This window comes from Synchiropus splendidus, chromosome 12 (assembly GCF_027744825.2).
Source record: "Synchiropus splendidus isolate RoL2022-P1 chromosome 12, RoL_Sspl_1.0, whole genome shotgun sequence".
Classification (NCBI taxonomy): Eukaryota; Metazoa; Chordata; class Actinopteri; order Syngnathiformes; family Callionymidae; genus Synchiropus; species Synchiropus splendidus.
In genome coordinates, this window is record NC_071345.1 from 9736483 (window position 1) to 9754868 (window position 18386).

General features: G+C 44.8%; 3 protein-coding genes across 3 annotated transcripts; all 3 read left to right on the forward strand.

The window, feature by feature from the left end:
- The first annotated feature begins 3433 nt into the window (after nt 1-3433).
- On the forward strand, nt 3434-8661 carry laptm4a (lysosomal protein transmembrane 4 alpha). The gene is made up of 7 exons (XM_053881025.1): nt 3434-3677; nt 4520-4640; nt 6367-6443; nt 7263-7385; nt 7457-7552; nt 7667-7765; nt 8025-8661. Exons 1-7 carry the CDS (start codon nt 3549-3551, stop codon nt 8097-8099), a joined length of 720 nt encoding a protein of 239 aa, XP_053737000.1. The 5' UTR covers nt 3434-3548; the 3' UTR covers nt 8100-8661.
- A 1451-nt stretch (nt 8662-10112) lies between these two features.
- Nucleotides 10113-14515, forward strand: matn3a (matrilin 3a). The gene is made up of 5 exons (XM_053881554.1): nt 10113-10284; nt 12532-13107; nt 13530-13655; nt 14211-14309; nt 14460-14515. Exons 1-5 carry the CDS (start codon nt 10113-10115, stop codon nt 14513-14515), a joined length of 1029 nt encoding a protein of 342 aa, XP_053737529.1.
- Nucleotides 14516-17093: 2578 nt separating this feature from the next.
- ttc32 (tetratricopeptide repeat domain 32) lies at nt 17094-17992 on the forward strand. The gene is made up of 3 exons (XM_053881026.1): nt 17094-17214; nt 17346-17512; nt 17627-17992. Exons 1-3 carry the CDS (start codon nt 17099-17101, stop codon nt 17752-17754), a joined length of 411 nt encoding a protein of 136 aa, XP_053737001.1. The 5' UTR covers nt 17094-17098; the 3' UTR covers nt 17755-17992.
- Nucleotides 17993-18386: the final 394 nt, after the last annotated feature.

An 18386-nucleotide genomic window follows, 5' to 3' on the forward strand; every position in this document is an offset into this window, starting at 1 on the left:
TGAATTTGTGACGTTTTTCCCTTATGCGTGAGGGGTTTTTTTTTTCCCCTGGTCGATCACGTGTCACTGCAACTCACTGGACGTGAGCGCTGTGTAAAACAGTCATTTTGAAAACAAGGTGGGCGACGCACCAGACTTCGGTCTCTGGGGTTTCCTTTCTGAATTCTGTTTGCCTGCTGAAGTTGTCTCGCTCATGTCGACCCTTGGCACGCGATGGATACGAGTGAAATCCAAACACCGATGTGAAGCTTAAAAACCATCCCGTCCCTGAGTAGGCGGGCTTTCCTACCCAACTCCTTTGTGATTGGCCAGCAGCTTCTTTTATGCTTCCTCCAATCACGGGTGCTCATGAATATTCCCGTCAGCGCACGGACTCCGACTGACACACACACACACACACACACACCTGCGGAAGATGAAGCGAACACATTCCAAACATGAAGATTCATTTTGCGACCAGTCTTTTTATAATTTTTGCCTTCTTCCTCCCGGTTTTAATAGCGGTAAGTTTCTCTGTAGTTTCACGTGTTCAAACGCTTGAGACTCACCTTTGTCGCTTCCTGGTCACCGGGTCTTTAACAGCCGTAAAATAGGTTCAAAATGGCAGCTTGTTTTTGTTGCTATTCGTAATCTTGTTTGCACTGTCATAAGTTTTGCTTTAGATGTTTTGAAAGAACGTTAATTGAGACGTGGAATTCTAGTCGCAGTTTATACGTGAAAATTATCGTCTCGAATTTTGCATTTTATATTAACATATTTGCATCTAATTTAAAAGGCACTGGTTGCAAAGCTTCAATTATACGTAGAATTAAACAGGAGGCACAATAATTTAACCTTTTATACAAGTTCTCTTCTTTCAAATGCTTAACGTCTTGAGCAACAATGTGATCTCTGCTTCGCACTGTGCAACACTACACTGCTACAATGTTCAATAACAGATGTAGAATTCATTTTAGATGACCACTATGCTTGTTTTTAGGTATCAACAATATATTAACACATGAAAGTTGGTCAGGCATTTGCTGCTGGACTTCAGAGAGATAAAAATGTCAATAGTTTTTATAAGTTAACATGGCTGATGAGACGGATGAGCAGATAGATCCGAAGGTTTTAAGCTCTGGCTCAGGTGACCACACACCTGTCCCCGAGATGGGTCTGTGAGTGTTGTTTTCTTCCGTGGTGTTTGTGTTTAAAGGATGATTTTGTTCTACTGCTGCTGATGCAGCGCTTCTAATCTCTCCCTCGGAGGAGAACTGTCCCACCTGTTTATTGTCTTGTCATAGTTAGCGATTAATACTTTCTTGGCCTGGACTTTGTATCTGCTGTTTGCCTCGATAAATGTTCTCCCTCTTGTCTTATCTATCTTATCGTTTCTGATTGATACCGGAGTAACGGAGATACATACGCTCTGCCTCTGTCTTCAGACGTCTCACAGTCAGGACGAAGCGGAGGGATCATGGTTTGACTTCGACTACTCAGGTTCTGGTGACGCCGATGATGATTTCGGTTGGTTCCCTACTGATACACTGTTGGGTTTGTCATTCCACTTTTATTGAATTTCACTTCTACTTTTGTCTCTCAGTTCATAGCGACGAAGACCACAAGCGCAGGATGGAGGTACAGAGTGAGGTGTGTCCTTACGTTTCATAACCCTTGTCTGGAGCAGTTGTGTAACTTTATTTCATCTTCAGGGTTACCCGGACTTGACCCTTGATCGATCGCAGTGGCCCACAGTGGATTCTGATGTCATTTTACTCCCCAGCAGAGAGGGCTTTTTAGACAATTATGACAGATTTGCAGGTACTGCTCTCATCACAGTTGCTTTTGATATGGATAAAAACTAATATAAGTCTTCATGTGTTCAGCTGTGGTGGCAGGCGGGGTTGTCGGTGCAACTCTGGCTGCTGCTGTCGCAACGTTTTTGATCTTGAAGTGGCAAAAGACGGACACGAGCTTCAGCAGACGCCAAACAAAGAACCAGGATCGCTTTCTAACCAGCAGGGAAGAGTATGTGGTTTAGTCTCCCTCCAAACAAGACATTTTTCCTGTATTATTCAGGTGTGGACTCGCTCATCTTACTCATCAACCAGTTATCGAACTTTAAAAAAGTCATCAAAGCTGGAGGCTCCTCTCATCACCATCATCCTGCGGCTCTTCTGGGGGGAATCCGGGCTCCACTGAGACTCTGACCAAGCCCTGAAAATCTCACTCAGGAGGAATCTAGAGAAGAAGCCTAACTGGTCCCCTGGTTGTGATGTTCTTTGAGTCACTAGTGCCACAATTGAGAGTAGAAATCGAACGGCAAGTGTGGAGCTCTTTTGGCTCAGCTCTTTTATCGTAACTGGGGACGCTGCACTGATCCTTTTGTCCTCCATCCTCCACTCATGTGTGAATGGTTCACATCGCACAATAACACAAGTTGGAAGTGCTCCAGTATCTTTGAACCTATTCTGATATTAAGGATGAATCATCTCAGTAGAGGTAGGAGAAACTGAGAACAAACATGAGTCACCATTTCACTCACTATTTGTGAGAGCGAAAACAAGTTGAGGGCAAGAATTGTTGAATCCGAGGCAGTAACAAGGTATAGAAATTATTTTGCTAAAAAAGATCAAATGATGAACGTGAAATATCATTTTTACAGGAAGATGATAAGGAGAGAAAATTTGACGTGTATTTACATGAATACATGACAGAACAAAGCATGAAGAAATCTGTGCAGTAATTGTATATATCAATGAAAAATATTGGTGCAGTTAAATATTTGAATATCTGAATTCTTCTGATGGTTGTGAGGTAAATCGAGAGTTACATTCTAGTTGTATGTGTTAAGTTGAAATCTTCTGTTCTCATAATTAAACTGCTGCTAAATCAAAGGGCTAATAGAAGATCAATGCACATTGTATCTATTTTTTGTTAATTTATATGACGATACTAATGACTCACTTTTGATGAATGCTTGTTTCTTTTTTTTCTACGTTGTGTACACACTCAGGTTTTTTTGCAAAAAGATGTTTTATTTTTTTATCATTTAAAAGTAATAAAATAAATGTGAAATCATTTCTGAAGAGGTTTTCTCATCTACAAAATTATTTGCTTTTGTTTTTTTTATGATTTATTAGTAAAGACACTGCACTCTTGCTGACTCCGCCAGTCTGTTCTTTTTTTTTATTTCATGATCTATTTTTGCTATGAGTTGTAGTGTGATCCAAGGACCAATTACAGTAAGGTATTTAATTTTAAAATATATAGTCATTATAGGACTTACGTATAAGTAAATATGCTTTAAACAACAAGAACATGAACATTTGCTAAAAGGATAAAACATTTTTTGCGTTAGTTACTTTAATCGTGGGGGGCGCTGCCGTGCCGCGGCGCCGGTTGGTGTCCATTAATACCCCAAAAGAAGCAGAGTTCCTTCCGCCCTGGTGGTGGAGAGTTTGTTTTGATCCACGGTGCGGCGCGGGTGCTCGGCTGACTGGTGGGCGTTCCTCGGTGTTGCTTCTCCTGCCGAGAAGATTCTTCCCTACAACAACCTGCTCTCTCAAATGTTTCTCCCGACACTCGTGGAGGACATGCATCAGTTTAAACCGAGTCGTGACCGGCTCTACACAACCCGGTGCTGCGGATGCTGCCACGTCCGGACCGGGACCATCATCCTGGGGACATGGTACATGGTGCGTAAGATGGTTGATGCTAATGCTAACCGAGCTGACGCAAGTGTGATTAATATGTTCCAGATACATCCGTTTTGAGTAATTCCTTCAGTTATTGCAGTGTAACTACATTACACCGAGAACGGTTATCGCAATTGTTGGTAAAAGAACGCGACTGGAGCGGCGATATTTCTGTGGATCCCTAGCATTAGCCACTTAGCTTTGTTATGAGCGTAACTTGGTAACCACGACGGCTGCAAACGCTGTGTTCGAGAGGTATCGATAACGTTATCGCGTTTTATAGGTTGGCTTGTTGATCAATATGCCTAAATTAAAGGCAAATTGATGGAGATCAATACGACGTAACGCCAACTCAGCCGTCATCAACAAATGAATATGGCTTTTCAGTCATGATTTTCATATCCCCAACAGTATTGTGGAGTTGCTACAACTCCACAATACTACGACATGAGTCAGTTTTAATGCCTCATTTGTTGTGTTTTTATTAAACGGATACGCTGCGCGTTGGTCAAGTACGAGCTGAAGAGTTAAGGCCAATGAATAATTTACTGTCCCATTAAATCGGCAGGCAATTCATAAACCCTACTTAACCTGACAGCTTTATTATTATGCTCATCGATGAGCTGATTTATGATGCAAATGCATCGCTGCACTAAATGCTCCCCACAGGCTTCATGGGGTGATAAATGAAGCATGATGTCCACCGGCGTGATTGACGGTGGAGTGTGAATATTGATGTTCAATGCACAATAAAGTTAAAATCCTTCCTGGCTGTGTTGGAATAGAAGGTAAAAAGTGGGTTTCTCCTTTCTAAAAAGTAACCAAAGGTTTGTCCTCCTCAGGTTGTCAACTTGTTGATGGGCATCTTGCTCACCGTAGCAGTGACCCATCCTGAAAACGTGCCCACCATTGACCTGCAATATGAAGTCATCGATCATTATTTTGCCTCCGACAGGATGTCGGGTGAGTTCCGCCTTCTTAACTTGAGCTATTGTGCAGCTCGAGGGTGAGTAGAAATGCCACTGAAATCACAGTCACACGAGTTGCTCATGTCGAACATGTGACTTACGGTGCACCGGGGGCTGCAGCTCCCAGACTCGACAACAAAACGGCTTGTTCTGACAAAACACTGCTGAGCTGTGTGTAGTGTGAGGTGGATTATTGTCCTCTGTTGATGAGAGTTAACAGGCAACATCGCAGCATTTAGACTAGCCAGTCCGTAAATGTGTTGCCTGATGTGGTTGCTAGTTCCCAGTAGCAGATGGTGGATAAGATAAGATAAGACAAGATAGACTTTATTGATCTCACAAAGGAGAAATTCTCTGTTCACCTGTGACTTCAATCTGAACAACATTTGAGGGCTTGTTGCTCTGAAGGTTTTGGAGTGAAAATAGTTTGAAAACAGACCCCGGTTGTGAAGACCTGGGCGCTTCTGGTTTTACATTTGGAGCAAAACAGAGAGCAAAATTGACTGTGTCATACTCAGAAAAGTAATATTCACTCTCTGATGGAGATCATACCGTGGGACGGAAACTGATGGCAGGTCAGTGATGGAGAGAACAGAAATGTAAAAACAAAATAATCCAATCCAATCCAATGCCAAACTCCTTTACAGTATACCTTTGTCTATACTTGTTTTCAGGCTACAACCTTTGGAAACAGTGCCCCAACTTCTCTCCAGGTTTAACCGTCATATTCTGTGATGTCGGTTTCTGAAACTTGCTTCTCCTGTGGAGCTGAGTGATGATGTGTAAACACTGAGGCTGCAACAGCGTCGATGATAGTCGACTTGTCACCGACTACCTTAACACAAGTCAGCATAGGACTTGTACGAGGTTGACAAACTCGCCAACATGCAAGATTGTAGTGATGTAAACATGTCTATAGATTGTTGTAAACACTTGCATAGTGTTATAGGTTGTTCTGAATCTTTAGATTTGGATTGTGTTTGCTCAAGATGTGGAGTGAAAGATGTGTGTTCTTTGAAATGGTCTCAGACTTTCGATGGTTTTGGTTGGGATGGTCCTGTAGCCTCAGCTTCCTGTGGATTATGCTTGGATAGTGATGATGTCATGACTAGTCGACTCTGTTGGCCACTAGTTTAATAGTCGGTGATAGTTGCAGCCCTAGTAAACGCATCAACAGGAAGCACCGTCTGCTGACACAAGTGCAGAGACCAGTGTTGGCAGCAGCACAAAGGTCTCTCTTCATTCTCAGGGTTACTCTGTTTTTAAATCCGCCCCCTGGTTCTGTTAATCTGTGGAGTGAGTCAGCAAGCGGGGTGGGTGGTGAGGGGGGTTGGACCAGGGCTGCGGTCTGACCTTCCCACGGCTTTCTGGAATCCTCCGCCAGCTGAGGGGAAGCTACATCTGGTCGACCGCTGAACACTGCGCCACAGGATGGAGCCAGAATCACACACAATCACGAGGACGTCCCAGATTAGAGGCCGGGTCAGATAATCCCCCTCTGCAGTCCTGTTGCTTTGCTTTTCGACTGCAATCTGAAGAGTTTGGCCGCGGGTGCGATGTGAGGGATTTAAACGTCTCGTCAGCACATGCATGTCCGGGCTGCAGAGTCAGCACTATTCCACCGACACAGCTGTTTTAACAGTGTCATTATGAGCTCAGGCTGTGAATGAAGCTGCAAATCTGCGGTTTAAAAAAGCGTTTATTTCCTTTGTTCCTCACAGAGAACGCCTGCGTGGGCTTCGCCATCTCTCTGCTGATGCTCACCATCAGCGCTATGATGGTGTACGGCGCCATCACTGTGAGTCCAACTCTTCCATCCCTCCAGATCTTAATGGTTTCTGAAGACAAAATCACTTTTCAAACTTCATATTTTCTATTCCACGATTGTTGGTTTTTACTCCTCATGCTGCAGCTCATACACTTTCTGTGTACCAGGGTCCATTTTTTTCTACCACTAGGTCCCCAACTTTTGTTTTTTTTTTGACCAGCTAAGTCCATATTTTCTTCCAGACCCATTTATGACACACAGATCCCCATTTCCTAGACGTGGTGGTTCCCTCTCTCTGGACACACAGACCCATTTTTCTCGAGTCAAGAAATCTTCGATTCCTTCAGTTCCATTTTCCTGGACGTTTATCGGAACCTGGCGGCCATTTTCCCCTGGATGTTGCAGTCCTGTTCTCCCTGACATTGACCCCATGCTATGCCTTAATGCACCTCATTCATCCAGTTTCCTGGGCCACAATTCTGTAACCATTAGTTCTTTTCCTCCATGTTAGCCACTCCTTCCTCAAGCGCAGACTGTTTTGATGCCACATGTCATTTATGTTTGAGTGATTCTTGTTCTGTGGTCCTCCAGCTGTCATGATGCTGCCGGCCCATCCAGGTCTGGTTCTGAAGTGAGATACTGTAGACAGTCCTCCCCAAACTAGTGGAGCTGTAGACTGAAGCTGTGCTCCCTGAGCGATGCGCTGCGTCCTCGTAGCTCTGTGACTGCCCTTGTTGTTCCGCTGAACGCACCAGCACCAGTCATTTCAGTTAGACACAAACGTGGTCAGTTGTGTTGTAAAGACTGTTGCTGCTGCTGCTGCTGACTCCGGCTCTTCCTGCTCCTCAGCACCGCGACGGATGGCTCATCCCGTTTTTTTGCTACCAGCTGTTCGACTTTGCTCTGAGCTGCCTGGTGGCCATCAGCTCGCTCACCTACCTGCCTCGCATCAAGGACTACCTGGACCAGCTGGTGGGTGACCTTCGCTTACTGCAGCGGTCGTGTGACCCGAGCATGACTCCTGTTTTACTCCTTCTCTTCAGCCTGATTTCCCCTACAAAGACAACCTTCTGTCCATGGACTCCAGCTGCCTGCTGCTGTTTGTGCTGGTCTTCTTCGCCTTCCTCATCATCCTCAAGGTGAAGCCTTTGGCCCCGAGCGTGACACTGCTCAAACTCAACACAAAATAAAGAATATATGTGAGTTAAGCTTGATAAGAGACAGAGGTCTTCTCGTCTCCTGGGTCTCTGCAGGCCTACCTGATCAACTGCGTGTGGAACTGCTACAAGTACATCAACAACAGGAACATGCCAGAGATCGCTGTGTACCCCGCCTTTGACACGCCCCCGCAGGTATGGAGCCCCGTATAACGCATGCACACTAAATCAATGTAGTACACCGACTCCGCCACCAAGTGTCGCCCTTTTCCTGCATTTATTTTACGTCCATTTGAGCTAAAACTACGCAATATGTGTCGCAGTTTTGCTCCATGACTGTTCTGTTTGAGGTACAGTAAGTTGACACAGAATATTTTCGGGCGCACACACACACACGCCACTGATCATGTATTAATATGTGAGCCGCTTCATAAATCTGCCCTCTCGTTCCCAGTACATCCTGCCCACCTACGAAATGGCCATGAAGATGCCAGAGAAGGAGCCCCCTCCCCCGTACATGCCCGCCTGAGCACCAGCGACATCACCCACCATTTCTACATTCCCTCACAGAGTCACCCCCCGACACACGTCCTCCCCGACCTGTTGTGTACTCGTACGACGCCGCCTCCTCTGACCATCGTCCAGCTTCACCCAGGAGGCCTCGAAGACTGCAATGTGAATCAATAATCGGATTAATGTGACAACGGATACGTGAAGGAAGACACCAGCCGCCCCTCCTGCCCTTTTTTATGTTTTAGTAAAAGGGATGAAAGTAGCTCGTCGTCGTTAGACGTGGATATTCAGACAATCCTGCTTACGATAGCTCTTGACTCGTTTTCTCCGTCTGAGACTTTAGATTCTCTAGCACTTTCCTGTCTGTTATTTATTCAGCTTCGCCGCGGTTCAGTTCCCGACCTTTGGCTTGTGAATCATTTTCCAGCTCCCGGCGCGAGTCAGAGGGCGAGGAGTCGTCGTCGACTTGCTCATGAGAACATCAGTAGCTGCATGATTGTTCCTCCCATTACTTTACTGCTATTATCATTTTTAACTAAGTGGAAATATATTTGACTCCAATAAATGTTTAAGAGGTTTTTCTGTCTCCATGAGTTATTACGACTCCTTCACAAACAACTATTTGAAGAAATTACAATGTAGTATTTATGTTTATAGGTTTGTTTGGATATTTAAAATAAACTATTTTATTTCTTCATTTATTAATCTCCCAAACTATGGCACACCATATTGAAATTGGATGGTTTTAAAATACTTATTTTTGAATTATTAAATTTCATTGAAAACCTCTTTCTTTCTTTCTCCTATTAAAACAAGTTAAGACAACTCAAAAATGTCCTCGTAATGCAGATTGTAGATGCAGAAGAAAAATGAAAACAGGCATAAAAGCTTGCAAGTTAAACCTTGCTGTGACTTCCAGTTGGCTCCTGCTTTTCGTAGACCTTCGTTTATTTTCCGGGAATTGATGTTTTCCAGATGTTTGACTGACAGTGCTGGATTTTCCAAATATTCCCAGAAAACACGCGCCCGTGTGTTTTCATCATTGGTGAGCAGGATCAACGTAGAGACCCACATTTACTGTCATAAAAGTGAGACTTCACACGTAGACTTCACATGTCTCACGCGTTCTGCAGACTCCGCTGTCTAACGCAGACATTTGATAAAGATGGATGCTGCAAGTAGCTACTTTGATTTAAGAAAAAATGAAGGCTGCGCAAAGATGCTAAACTATGTTGCTAAACTTGTTCTGTTTTCACACAGGTAAATTACTTAAAACACAAGTGCACATAGTAGAACGATGTTGGACACCTACAGTATATGAATACAGTTCTGTGAGACTGGTGAAGTATTTGTCATTTATATATACATTATTTTTTTATGGAAGCCTTAGCTCAGTAGCTGACAAAGCCCATGCTAACTGTTAAAATACCTCTAAATTCACCTGTAAAACACGTTAAATAAGTCAACCATGACTTAAAAAATGACAAAATGGCAGCCAACGACTTGTCAACTATAATCAACTACTGTAAAACTACTGTACTTCGAGCAATAAAATATTACGTTTCAAAACAGCATTTAATTCAACCGTATAATTTACCACTCTAGTTTCAGAGGAGTATGCTGACAAATTGACTGTTAAGACCGTCGTAACTTGTCTACTGTCAGTTGCAGTTCAGCCCTAAAAGAGAAAATAAAAGTCGAATCAAAACTTGATTCTAGTTTAATATATGACGAATACTTATATACATGTTTTTGCTTGTAAATTAAAATTCAAATTGTATGAAATTTAATGTTTCACTTGTGTTTCTTCATTTCACGACGATCAGACCAACACATTTCCCAGTGCAGAAGTGGAACACTGAAACTGTCACCTCCGTTCTAAGTGTCTTTTCTAACACATAGTTGTTTACAAGGGTCAGGGGGTTGTGTCCCCCTTCTGGATTGGCCGGACTCCGGGGCAGGCAGGACAGAAGCTCCTCAAATGTGGAGAAGGAGGTTGGGGTCAGACTCAGACCTCACAGGAGGCACGATGGCTGTTGGACGAGCGTGGAGCCTCCTCTGCAGCATTGCTCTGCTGGCGTCCGATGCTTCGGCCACGTATCGGGGGCTGAATGGCGGAGACCCCCAAATGATGGCCGCCCAGAGCTACGCGCAGACCAGGAACAATGGACGACCCCCGATCAGGACGCTCAACCCTGCAAGTAGGTTCAGCTCTGGTGCCTTCACTTCACTTCACTTCAGTGTATTACTTAACATGTTCCATTATTTATTTTGGAAGAAAGAAACTTTATCTATTTTTTTCTCTAAGTATTTGAAGTCAGCCTGATTATTAGTAAATGTTAAATGAAAAAAAATAATTGTGCATTTTTTTTACTTTTAATTATTCAATGCTGTATTTTCAATATTCTGCATGGGTTAAAAAAAATCACATAAAATATTCTCTTTAACTTCATAAAAAAAAAGATTGGATTGTTTTTGTTTGGACAAAAAGTGTTTTACCCTCATATCCAGTTAAATGTGGTATAAATATTTACATATAAACACTTGTATTACTACTGAGCAGAGGCTCTAAATGAGCTCCTTATTCATGAAACTGTTGAACTGATCTGATCTGTCCCCGACACATCGTGCATGAACCGACCACGTTGAACACACTGGTGCTTCAACTCCTTTTGTTTCTGCTTTCCAGAGGACAAAAGCAGAATTCATGTTGTCATCAACCTACTGACCACTTTATCACGCGCATGGCTGCAATGTAACTCACTGTTTCTCGACTGACGGCAAAATAAGAGAAGACACTTAGTCCCACGAGGGCAAATTCAAACATAGACACAATGCCAACTCAGATTGCAGACTTTCCAATGAAAAGTGTGGTTAAAAACCATCACTGTGACCTTCAAACATGTCTTGTTGAGTTGACTCATGAAGTCACTTCCTGTTACGCATGTTTGTCAGCACATATTTGGAAGTTTTCTTCCCAACATTGCAGAGCTGCACCTCATAAAGTGGCCAGGATTCTAGACCATGTCACGCTCTCTCCACCTTTCACCTACTAATGTTTTCTATCACTCTTCCCTTCCTGGCGCCCCCTGTAGTTCACAGAAGTGACTACACCTATAGAGGAGGGTATCACTACCACTACCAGCCACCACGGATCCCTCCGCCAGTCGTGCACCGACCGTTTCCTCTTTCCCCTCCGGTGACTTTCCACCGACCGCCAGTGCCGGCGTCACCCTATCACCACAGGTTCAATGCCCCGGTGTCACCGCACCAACATCACATTTACAAAGGGCTGCATCCCCCTGTAGTGCACCGCCCCCATCACGTATTCAAAGGCCCATACCTCAACCAGTTCAAAGGCCACCACCCTAACCAGGTAAAGGGACCCTGCCCCTCAAAGTCAGGCCCCACAGTCCCGACCCCTCCGGTGGTGTACCTTCCTCCCACTGCTCCACCTGTACAGCGCAGCACCTCAGTGCCGACTAGCCCTCCAACAGTGGCGCCGACTACACCCACCACCACCACCACCGAGGCGCCCACGCCCACCACGCTGCCGGTGGTGGTAACCACCATGCCACCAGCGGAGACCACCGCTCCTGTGACGCTACCGGTCAGTACCCAAAGCGGCTTCATCACCACCATCAGTCCTGGGGAGACAGGTAGAACATAAGTCAGGTGCTCAGTAATCCTTTCATGTGCTTCAGTCAATGATCTGTGTCCATCGCGGCCGTTGTCTCTCCGAGTGGTGCCAGGGCTTAACTTGGATTGGCTCGTGAGCGCAGGGTTATTTATCGGAGCACGTGTTCTTGCTTCTGTCATGGAACCAACAACAAACCGATAAATAGTGAGGCGGTTCTCATCGAGCGTCCGTCACAAGTTAAGCCCTGGAGACCGTCTCTAACTTGATGTACACTGTTTCGTCGTGGTGGAAAAGGTTTGGGAATTTGTGTTTTCAAAGGTGAGCAGGGTTGACCTTGCTGTCTACGCTACACAAGTACACAACAACCAAACACACAACAGGTTGCACACTCTGCCAGGGAAAGTGGCGCAATAAGAAAGACAAAACACATCTGCACGAACATGACAACAAAACAAGTTCCACAAAATTAGAGATTTAAAAGACCAAAAAAAAGTAGTCTAAGTCACGAGTCACTTGACTGGCTGGACTCTCGCCCTGTTCCCGTCTTCAGGTGTGTTCTTCCATGGAATCCTTTTCATTCAGGGAGATGCGATGAAAGGATCGGAACAATGACGACTCAGCAGAATGAATACAGTATGGTGCCATACTGTATCATTGGAAGAGACGGTCTCTGTGTCGAGCATCTCCACGGATCAAATACGGGCGACCTGTATTGATCTCCAGAAGAAGAGGCAGCTGTCCTTGCTTGTGTTTGCCTGGTGAACTGCTTCAGTGGAATTAACGGCGTGGTGGTTTGGTTGGTCACCAGAGACAGACACTCAGTGCAGGAGCCGCCGCCTGGACCTGGTCTTCATCATCGACAGCTCTCGCAGCGTGCGCCCCATCGAGTTCGAGAAGGTGAAGATATTCCTGGCCGACATGGTGGACACGCTGGACGTGGGTGCGGAAGGCACCAGGGTGGCCGTGGTCAACTACGCCAGCACAGTCAAAACAGAGTTCTTTCTCAAAGATCACTTCAACAAGCCCGAACTGAAAAAGGCCATTTCGCGCATCGAGCCACTGGCAGCTGGAACCATGACGGGCCTCGCTATCAAGACGGCGGTGAACGAAGCCTTCACTGAGCAGTCGGGAGCTCGGCCGCGCTCCAAGAACATCTCCAAGGTGGCCATCATCGTGACGGACGGCAGACCTCAGGACCAGGTGGAGGAGATCTCAGCTTCCGCTCGGGCGTCCGGGATCGAGATCTACGCCGTTGGGGTGGACCGGGCCGACATGAAGTCTCTACAGCAGATGGCCAGCATCCCTCTGGAGGACCACGTCTTCTATGTGGAGACTTACGGCGTCATCGAGAAGCTGACCTCCAAGTTCCGGGAGACCTTGTGCGGTAGGACAAAGAGGGGCCTGCGAGACCGCCCGCTCTTCTAACACTCGTTCTAGTCCCACAGTTGGAGACACCTCCAGTCTAGGAGGTCACTGAAATGAAGCTTTATTTAAACCCTATTTGGGCTGATGTCGGGACTAGAACCGGAATATAGCTGTTAATTCACATTTTTTTTGCAATTTTACAAACATCAATGAAGTTTTCCTCTGTGTTACCTGCGTTGTCCAACACACCGTGAGCCTGAGCAGTGTGTACGTTGGCGGAGATGTGGTGAAGACGTGTCACATACAAGCACTTCCAGAGCAGCGCCAGCGAGTGGCTAGTTCAGTCTGTTGTGCACCTCAATACGACCCGTTTGCTCACATTCTGTATGCTAGCAGATGATACCCCCGACAGCACCAACCCTTAACCCCGACCTTTTCTAGGTCTGGACCCCTGTGCCATGGGAAATGACTGCGAACACATATGCGTCAACAGCAACGCCTCCTTTTACTGCAAGTGCCGGAACGGTTATATCTTGAATGCGGACAAGAAAACATGTTCCCAGAAACGTAAGGCCCCTCCACACGGATGTCTGCAGCAAATGTGGCTTTAGCTGTGATGTGAGTGCTGCTCCAGCGCTAACGCGTGCTTTCAAGGGCTTGGCTTGGAGGGCGGGGCTTTAATAACTGCGCTTTCACGCAGCGTCACGACCAATCGGTGCGCCGTCTTTGCCTGAAATGACTTCCGAATTTGTTGGACAATATTTGGGTAACTTTATAGAAAGATGTGACGTGAATTCTTTTTTTTATAACGGCAGCTGTGAGTGTGTGCCTGGTTTAGCTATACTTGTGGGGACATTTTTGCTCCCCCCCCCTAAGTTTGAGCCTCGATTTTGAGGATGACAACAGTTATTATTACTGTTTGGTTAAGAAACCTGGCTAAGGTTAGTCATTTGCTTTGGAATGGTTAAGCAAGGGGTGTGAGGCTGGGGAAAGCATAATGGCGATGAGAGGTCCCCACAAAGATAGTGGTATAAGTGTGCCGGTGTGTGGCTGCATGTGCGGGTGCGCTGCTGGGATCAGTCTGACAAGCTGATGCGAAATGTGTCTTGTCTCCTGGAGCAGAGGTGAAGGTGGAGGTGGTGGAGGATCCCTGCAAGTGTGAAGCCAGACTGGCCTTCCAGAAGCAGACGCAGGCCGCCATCCAGCAGCTCACCGCCAAAAATATCCTTTCACAGAGCAGAACTTTCCCTCAACTCCTTCTCAGCTTTCACTATAAACCTCATAAAGGTCACCACACAACAACAGACCAGAGCCCAGGTAAACTGAAATGCAGTATGAAAGCGTGTTTTCCGTTTCCTTAGCGAGGTTCACTGGCTGATGTGTCTGGGAGAATAGAGCGTCTGGAGAACATGCTGGGTCGAGTTTAGAGCTGCGACCAAACGGTGAGCGTCCCTAGTGATCAGCTGTAAAACTCGAAATGACCCCTTGATGAAATGTATTTATTTACCTTCCGCAGAGGCAGCGACCTCTTCCTGACCACGGCGGAGACATGGCCGTCTGCAGCTGCTGGTTTTGTCCTCCAATCTGCCGGGAGAAAAACAAACCATTCACAGTTTTAAATGCAGGTTTCAAGCTGCTGTTACAGTGATACTGTCACGTTTGTACATTCTCTGGCCAGTTTATATATGTTGTATATAGTTTATTTGTTTGTGACAGATTTTAGATAAAATGTATCCATGAAATATTCCACAACAAATATATTCCATTTATGTAACAAGCCTGTTATTTTTCTGTCTGTCTCATTTGTATTTTATATGCTACATGTCTTAAAATGGAAAATAAAATTTCACTAAATAATGCCTTTGCCTTTGTTCTTCAAATATTTTGGTCAAAAGAAGATAGACATTTCCTGTAATATGTTCTGTAATATAAAGTAAAGTGCATTAGTTTCCATTCTGGAGATGATGGGATGAATTGAATAAACCAGAATGAGATTTTAGTGGTAGGATTCAGGCTGGCAAGCCAATGTTCATGGTCCAAAACTGTGTTCCTTTTAGTGAGGTTTTCGTGAGGACTCTTCCCAGCTACATCCTGGACAGGTATCAGGTCCATCTCGGGTCACATATGATCAGCGCACATTGTCTCACACTGCAGATGTTATCTTTCTCAACACGGTTCATCAAGTGGAGAGGAAAGAGTCATTCGCTGCATGCAAGTCTAATTTCCTCCTCCTGGTGCGCAGCTCGGTTCTTAATCCAGTGGGGTAACTGTCATATCAGTTGATAACGGAGTCAAATTGTACATCACTGTGACAAGATGACTTTGGTGAGTGTTCAGGTCCACTAGGAGGCACAGTCGTATGAACGTCAGATGAAATAGACAGACACTTTATTCATCTCCCGGGGAGAAATTCACATTATTACCAATCATTCATTTCCTGCTGTTCATTTTATGTAAGGGGGTTGAGAGTGTCGCAGTCACTCCCAGCTACACAGGGTGAGAGCCAATTGATCATATGACAGTTGATTCAACAATTAACCCCTGCATGTTTGTCGACATATATATATATATTTGTTATGTTTGTAGACATATATATATATAGAGATATAGATAGATAGATAACACACACACACACATATATATATATATAAATATATATATACCATGAAATCATTGTGGGTCACAGAGCCCACACATAACAACTCCATTAAACAGCCAAGGTTCCAGGAAAACTGTGTAATGTAAAGTGTCCGACACAAAGAAACTTCTGTACTTCACTCTTGTGTAACTGCACATGTCCATGACCTGCATGTCTGAGTCAATATCGAAAGGCAAATATTCAGGTGGGACACCCTGTAGCCTCCCTGTGAAAGTTAATCCTGTGTCTAAAAATTCCATTATGTAAGGTACCTGGGCTCTTGCTGATCCAGAATGGCAGCGGGATTTGAGTCATGGTCTTTATTCATCATCATGTCCTCCAAAGCGAGTCAGGGGTCACAGGGATGACCTGCAGTGAGTGGGCTTGTTTGCCCTGACAACACTGCTCCAGTGTCTGCGGCGTCGGCGAGAGGCGGCGGGTCAACACGCCAACATTTACCTCTCGTCTGGGTTGGATCCTCTCCCTCCGTCCAGCTGCTTCATGTTTGTTTGCTGTTGTAGCAGCTTTCATGGTGACCACACACACACCGGCGGTCAGGAGGTGAGACCACCACCACTGTGTCCGCTGCTCTGACAAATGGAGCTCGCAGCTTTCTGCCAAGTGAAAGAGGAAAGCCAGATCAGGAGGCAGGATCACTTGACTCATTCATACGAATATTATTAGGTCTAGTTAATGGACCATTAATGCTCACAAAGCCTTAATCTTATAGGGCATTTCCTGTCTTTAACCCTAACAGTGGAACCAAATGGTTAAATATAATCTAAAAGTAGATTGAAATTTACCATTTATTAATCCTACATTTGCACTTATTTTTCCACGTTACTGCCGTTGTAAAAGCAGAAACAACTCACTTTTTGGGTCAAAGTGTGTAAACGGTAATAACTCGTCCACACATGAAGCAGAAAAAGAGGAAGTCAGTGCGGAAAGCTTGACCTTTGCGCCTCAAGGTCTCGTTTTATCCTTCATGTCTTCACCTGGGAGACCGTTGGGGAATTTCTCACTGCCTCACTTGTGGGTCAGCGAAATGTCGGTTTACAGTGTCAATATCGCAGAGGAGAGTGTGGCAAAGGTTTAAAGTATATGGTGTTTACAAACGTCGAGAAGAAAAGAATATTTGATGTTTAGGCGAACAACAAGGTTATAAAGTAGTGTTTCCAATGCAACTGCAGCCATTTTAAGGACGGCCAGAAATAACTCCCAAATTAATCGATTGAATGTTACCGAAACTTGAACACGTTTATTGCGGTCATAAAAGTCAACGTTATATTATCGCTCAGTTTCTGTTATACTCTAAACCCCGCCCATTCTCGAACGCTATTGGTTGACGTCATTGCCCAGCTGTCAAAACAACATGGCGGAAGAGAACTTGCAGGTCTTCCACTATGCCAACGACGAGTTCAAAAAACAGAATTATCCGCAAGCGGAAGCGCTTTATTCTGACTTTATCTCCTGCTGCAGAGAGTCTAGGTAGCACATTTGTTTATTAAAGTGAGGTCAGCACACAATAAGCCACGGCAGCTACTCAATAGCGAAGCTGCTGCTCTGTTTTGCTAAGCTAATCGAGGTGACTGAACTTTTCATGTGACTCATCTCGGCAGGAATTGTGACGCAGCTGATTTAGCGACTGCCTACAACAACCGTGGACAAATAAAGTACCTGCGGGTGGACTTCAGAGAAGCAGTTGAAGACTACACGAGCGCCATTGAGACGGACAGTCGACTGGAGGTTCCCTACTACAACAGAGGACTGATTCGCTACCGGCTCGGTGAGACTCGCGCGTGGTCCCGTCATGATTGAGTGCACTGTTTCATCCTGCCTCCAGATGGCGCCAGTACGTAGAGTGAGCTCGAATGTTAAGAGCCTCCTCTCTTTCTTTCAGGCTTCTTCGAAGAAGCAAAGAGCGACTTCCAACAGGCTCTGAGGATCAACCCTGACTTCGAGGACGCCAACATTAGTCTGCAGCAGACCCTCTTGGATCAGCAGCACAAGATCGACAGAGGATACTGAACTTACAAATCCAGTGATTCATTTTCAAATGTGGGGACTCGCTGACTGATCATGTCCTCAGAATGTGAATGATGTGATCTGTGTGTCAATTCAGCCCAACACTGTTGTACATAACAAGATTATGAACATATGTTACACTGGTTAATTGTTTATTAAATTGTAGTATGATAAAGGGTGTCTCTCTCTCTCTCACTACTTTTATGAAAAACAACAAGCACTACAACGTGCGATGTGATGCAAGTATGTGATAATATTTTTTAATAATAAATTATTTTAAAGGAAAACAATGTGGAAGTTTTTTATTTAATGAATGAAGAGGATATTAAAAAAAAAAGAATGGGTACATTTACTGTTTTAGTATATTTTATGAAAATGTATACATATATTAAAATTTAAAAATAGTGCACTCTATTCTTAAAAATTACTTATTTTAAATTCAGTTTCACTTCAAAATAGTTGACGAGTCCAAGATTCATTTCACAGGACTAGACTGCAGAGATTACTAAGACGTCCCACCTGTGGCTTTCCTTAATGCTAATATAAAACAGCTGCTGGAGTCTGGCTCCAACAGTCAGACCTTCACTTCAGAGTTGGCACCGCACTCTGACAGTGACAGAAGTCCTGAGATTAGC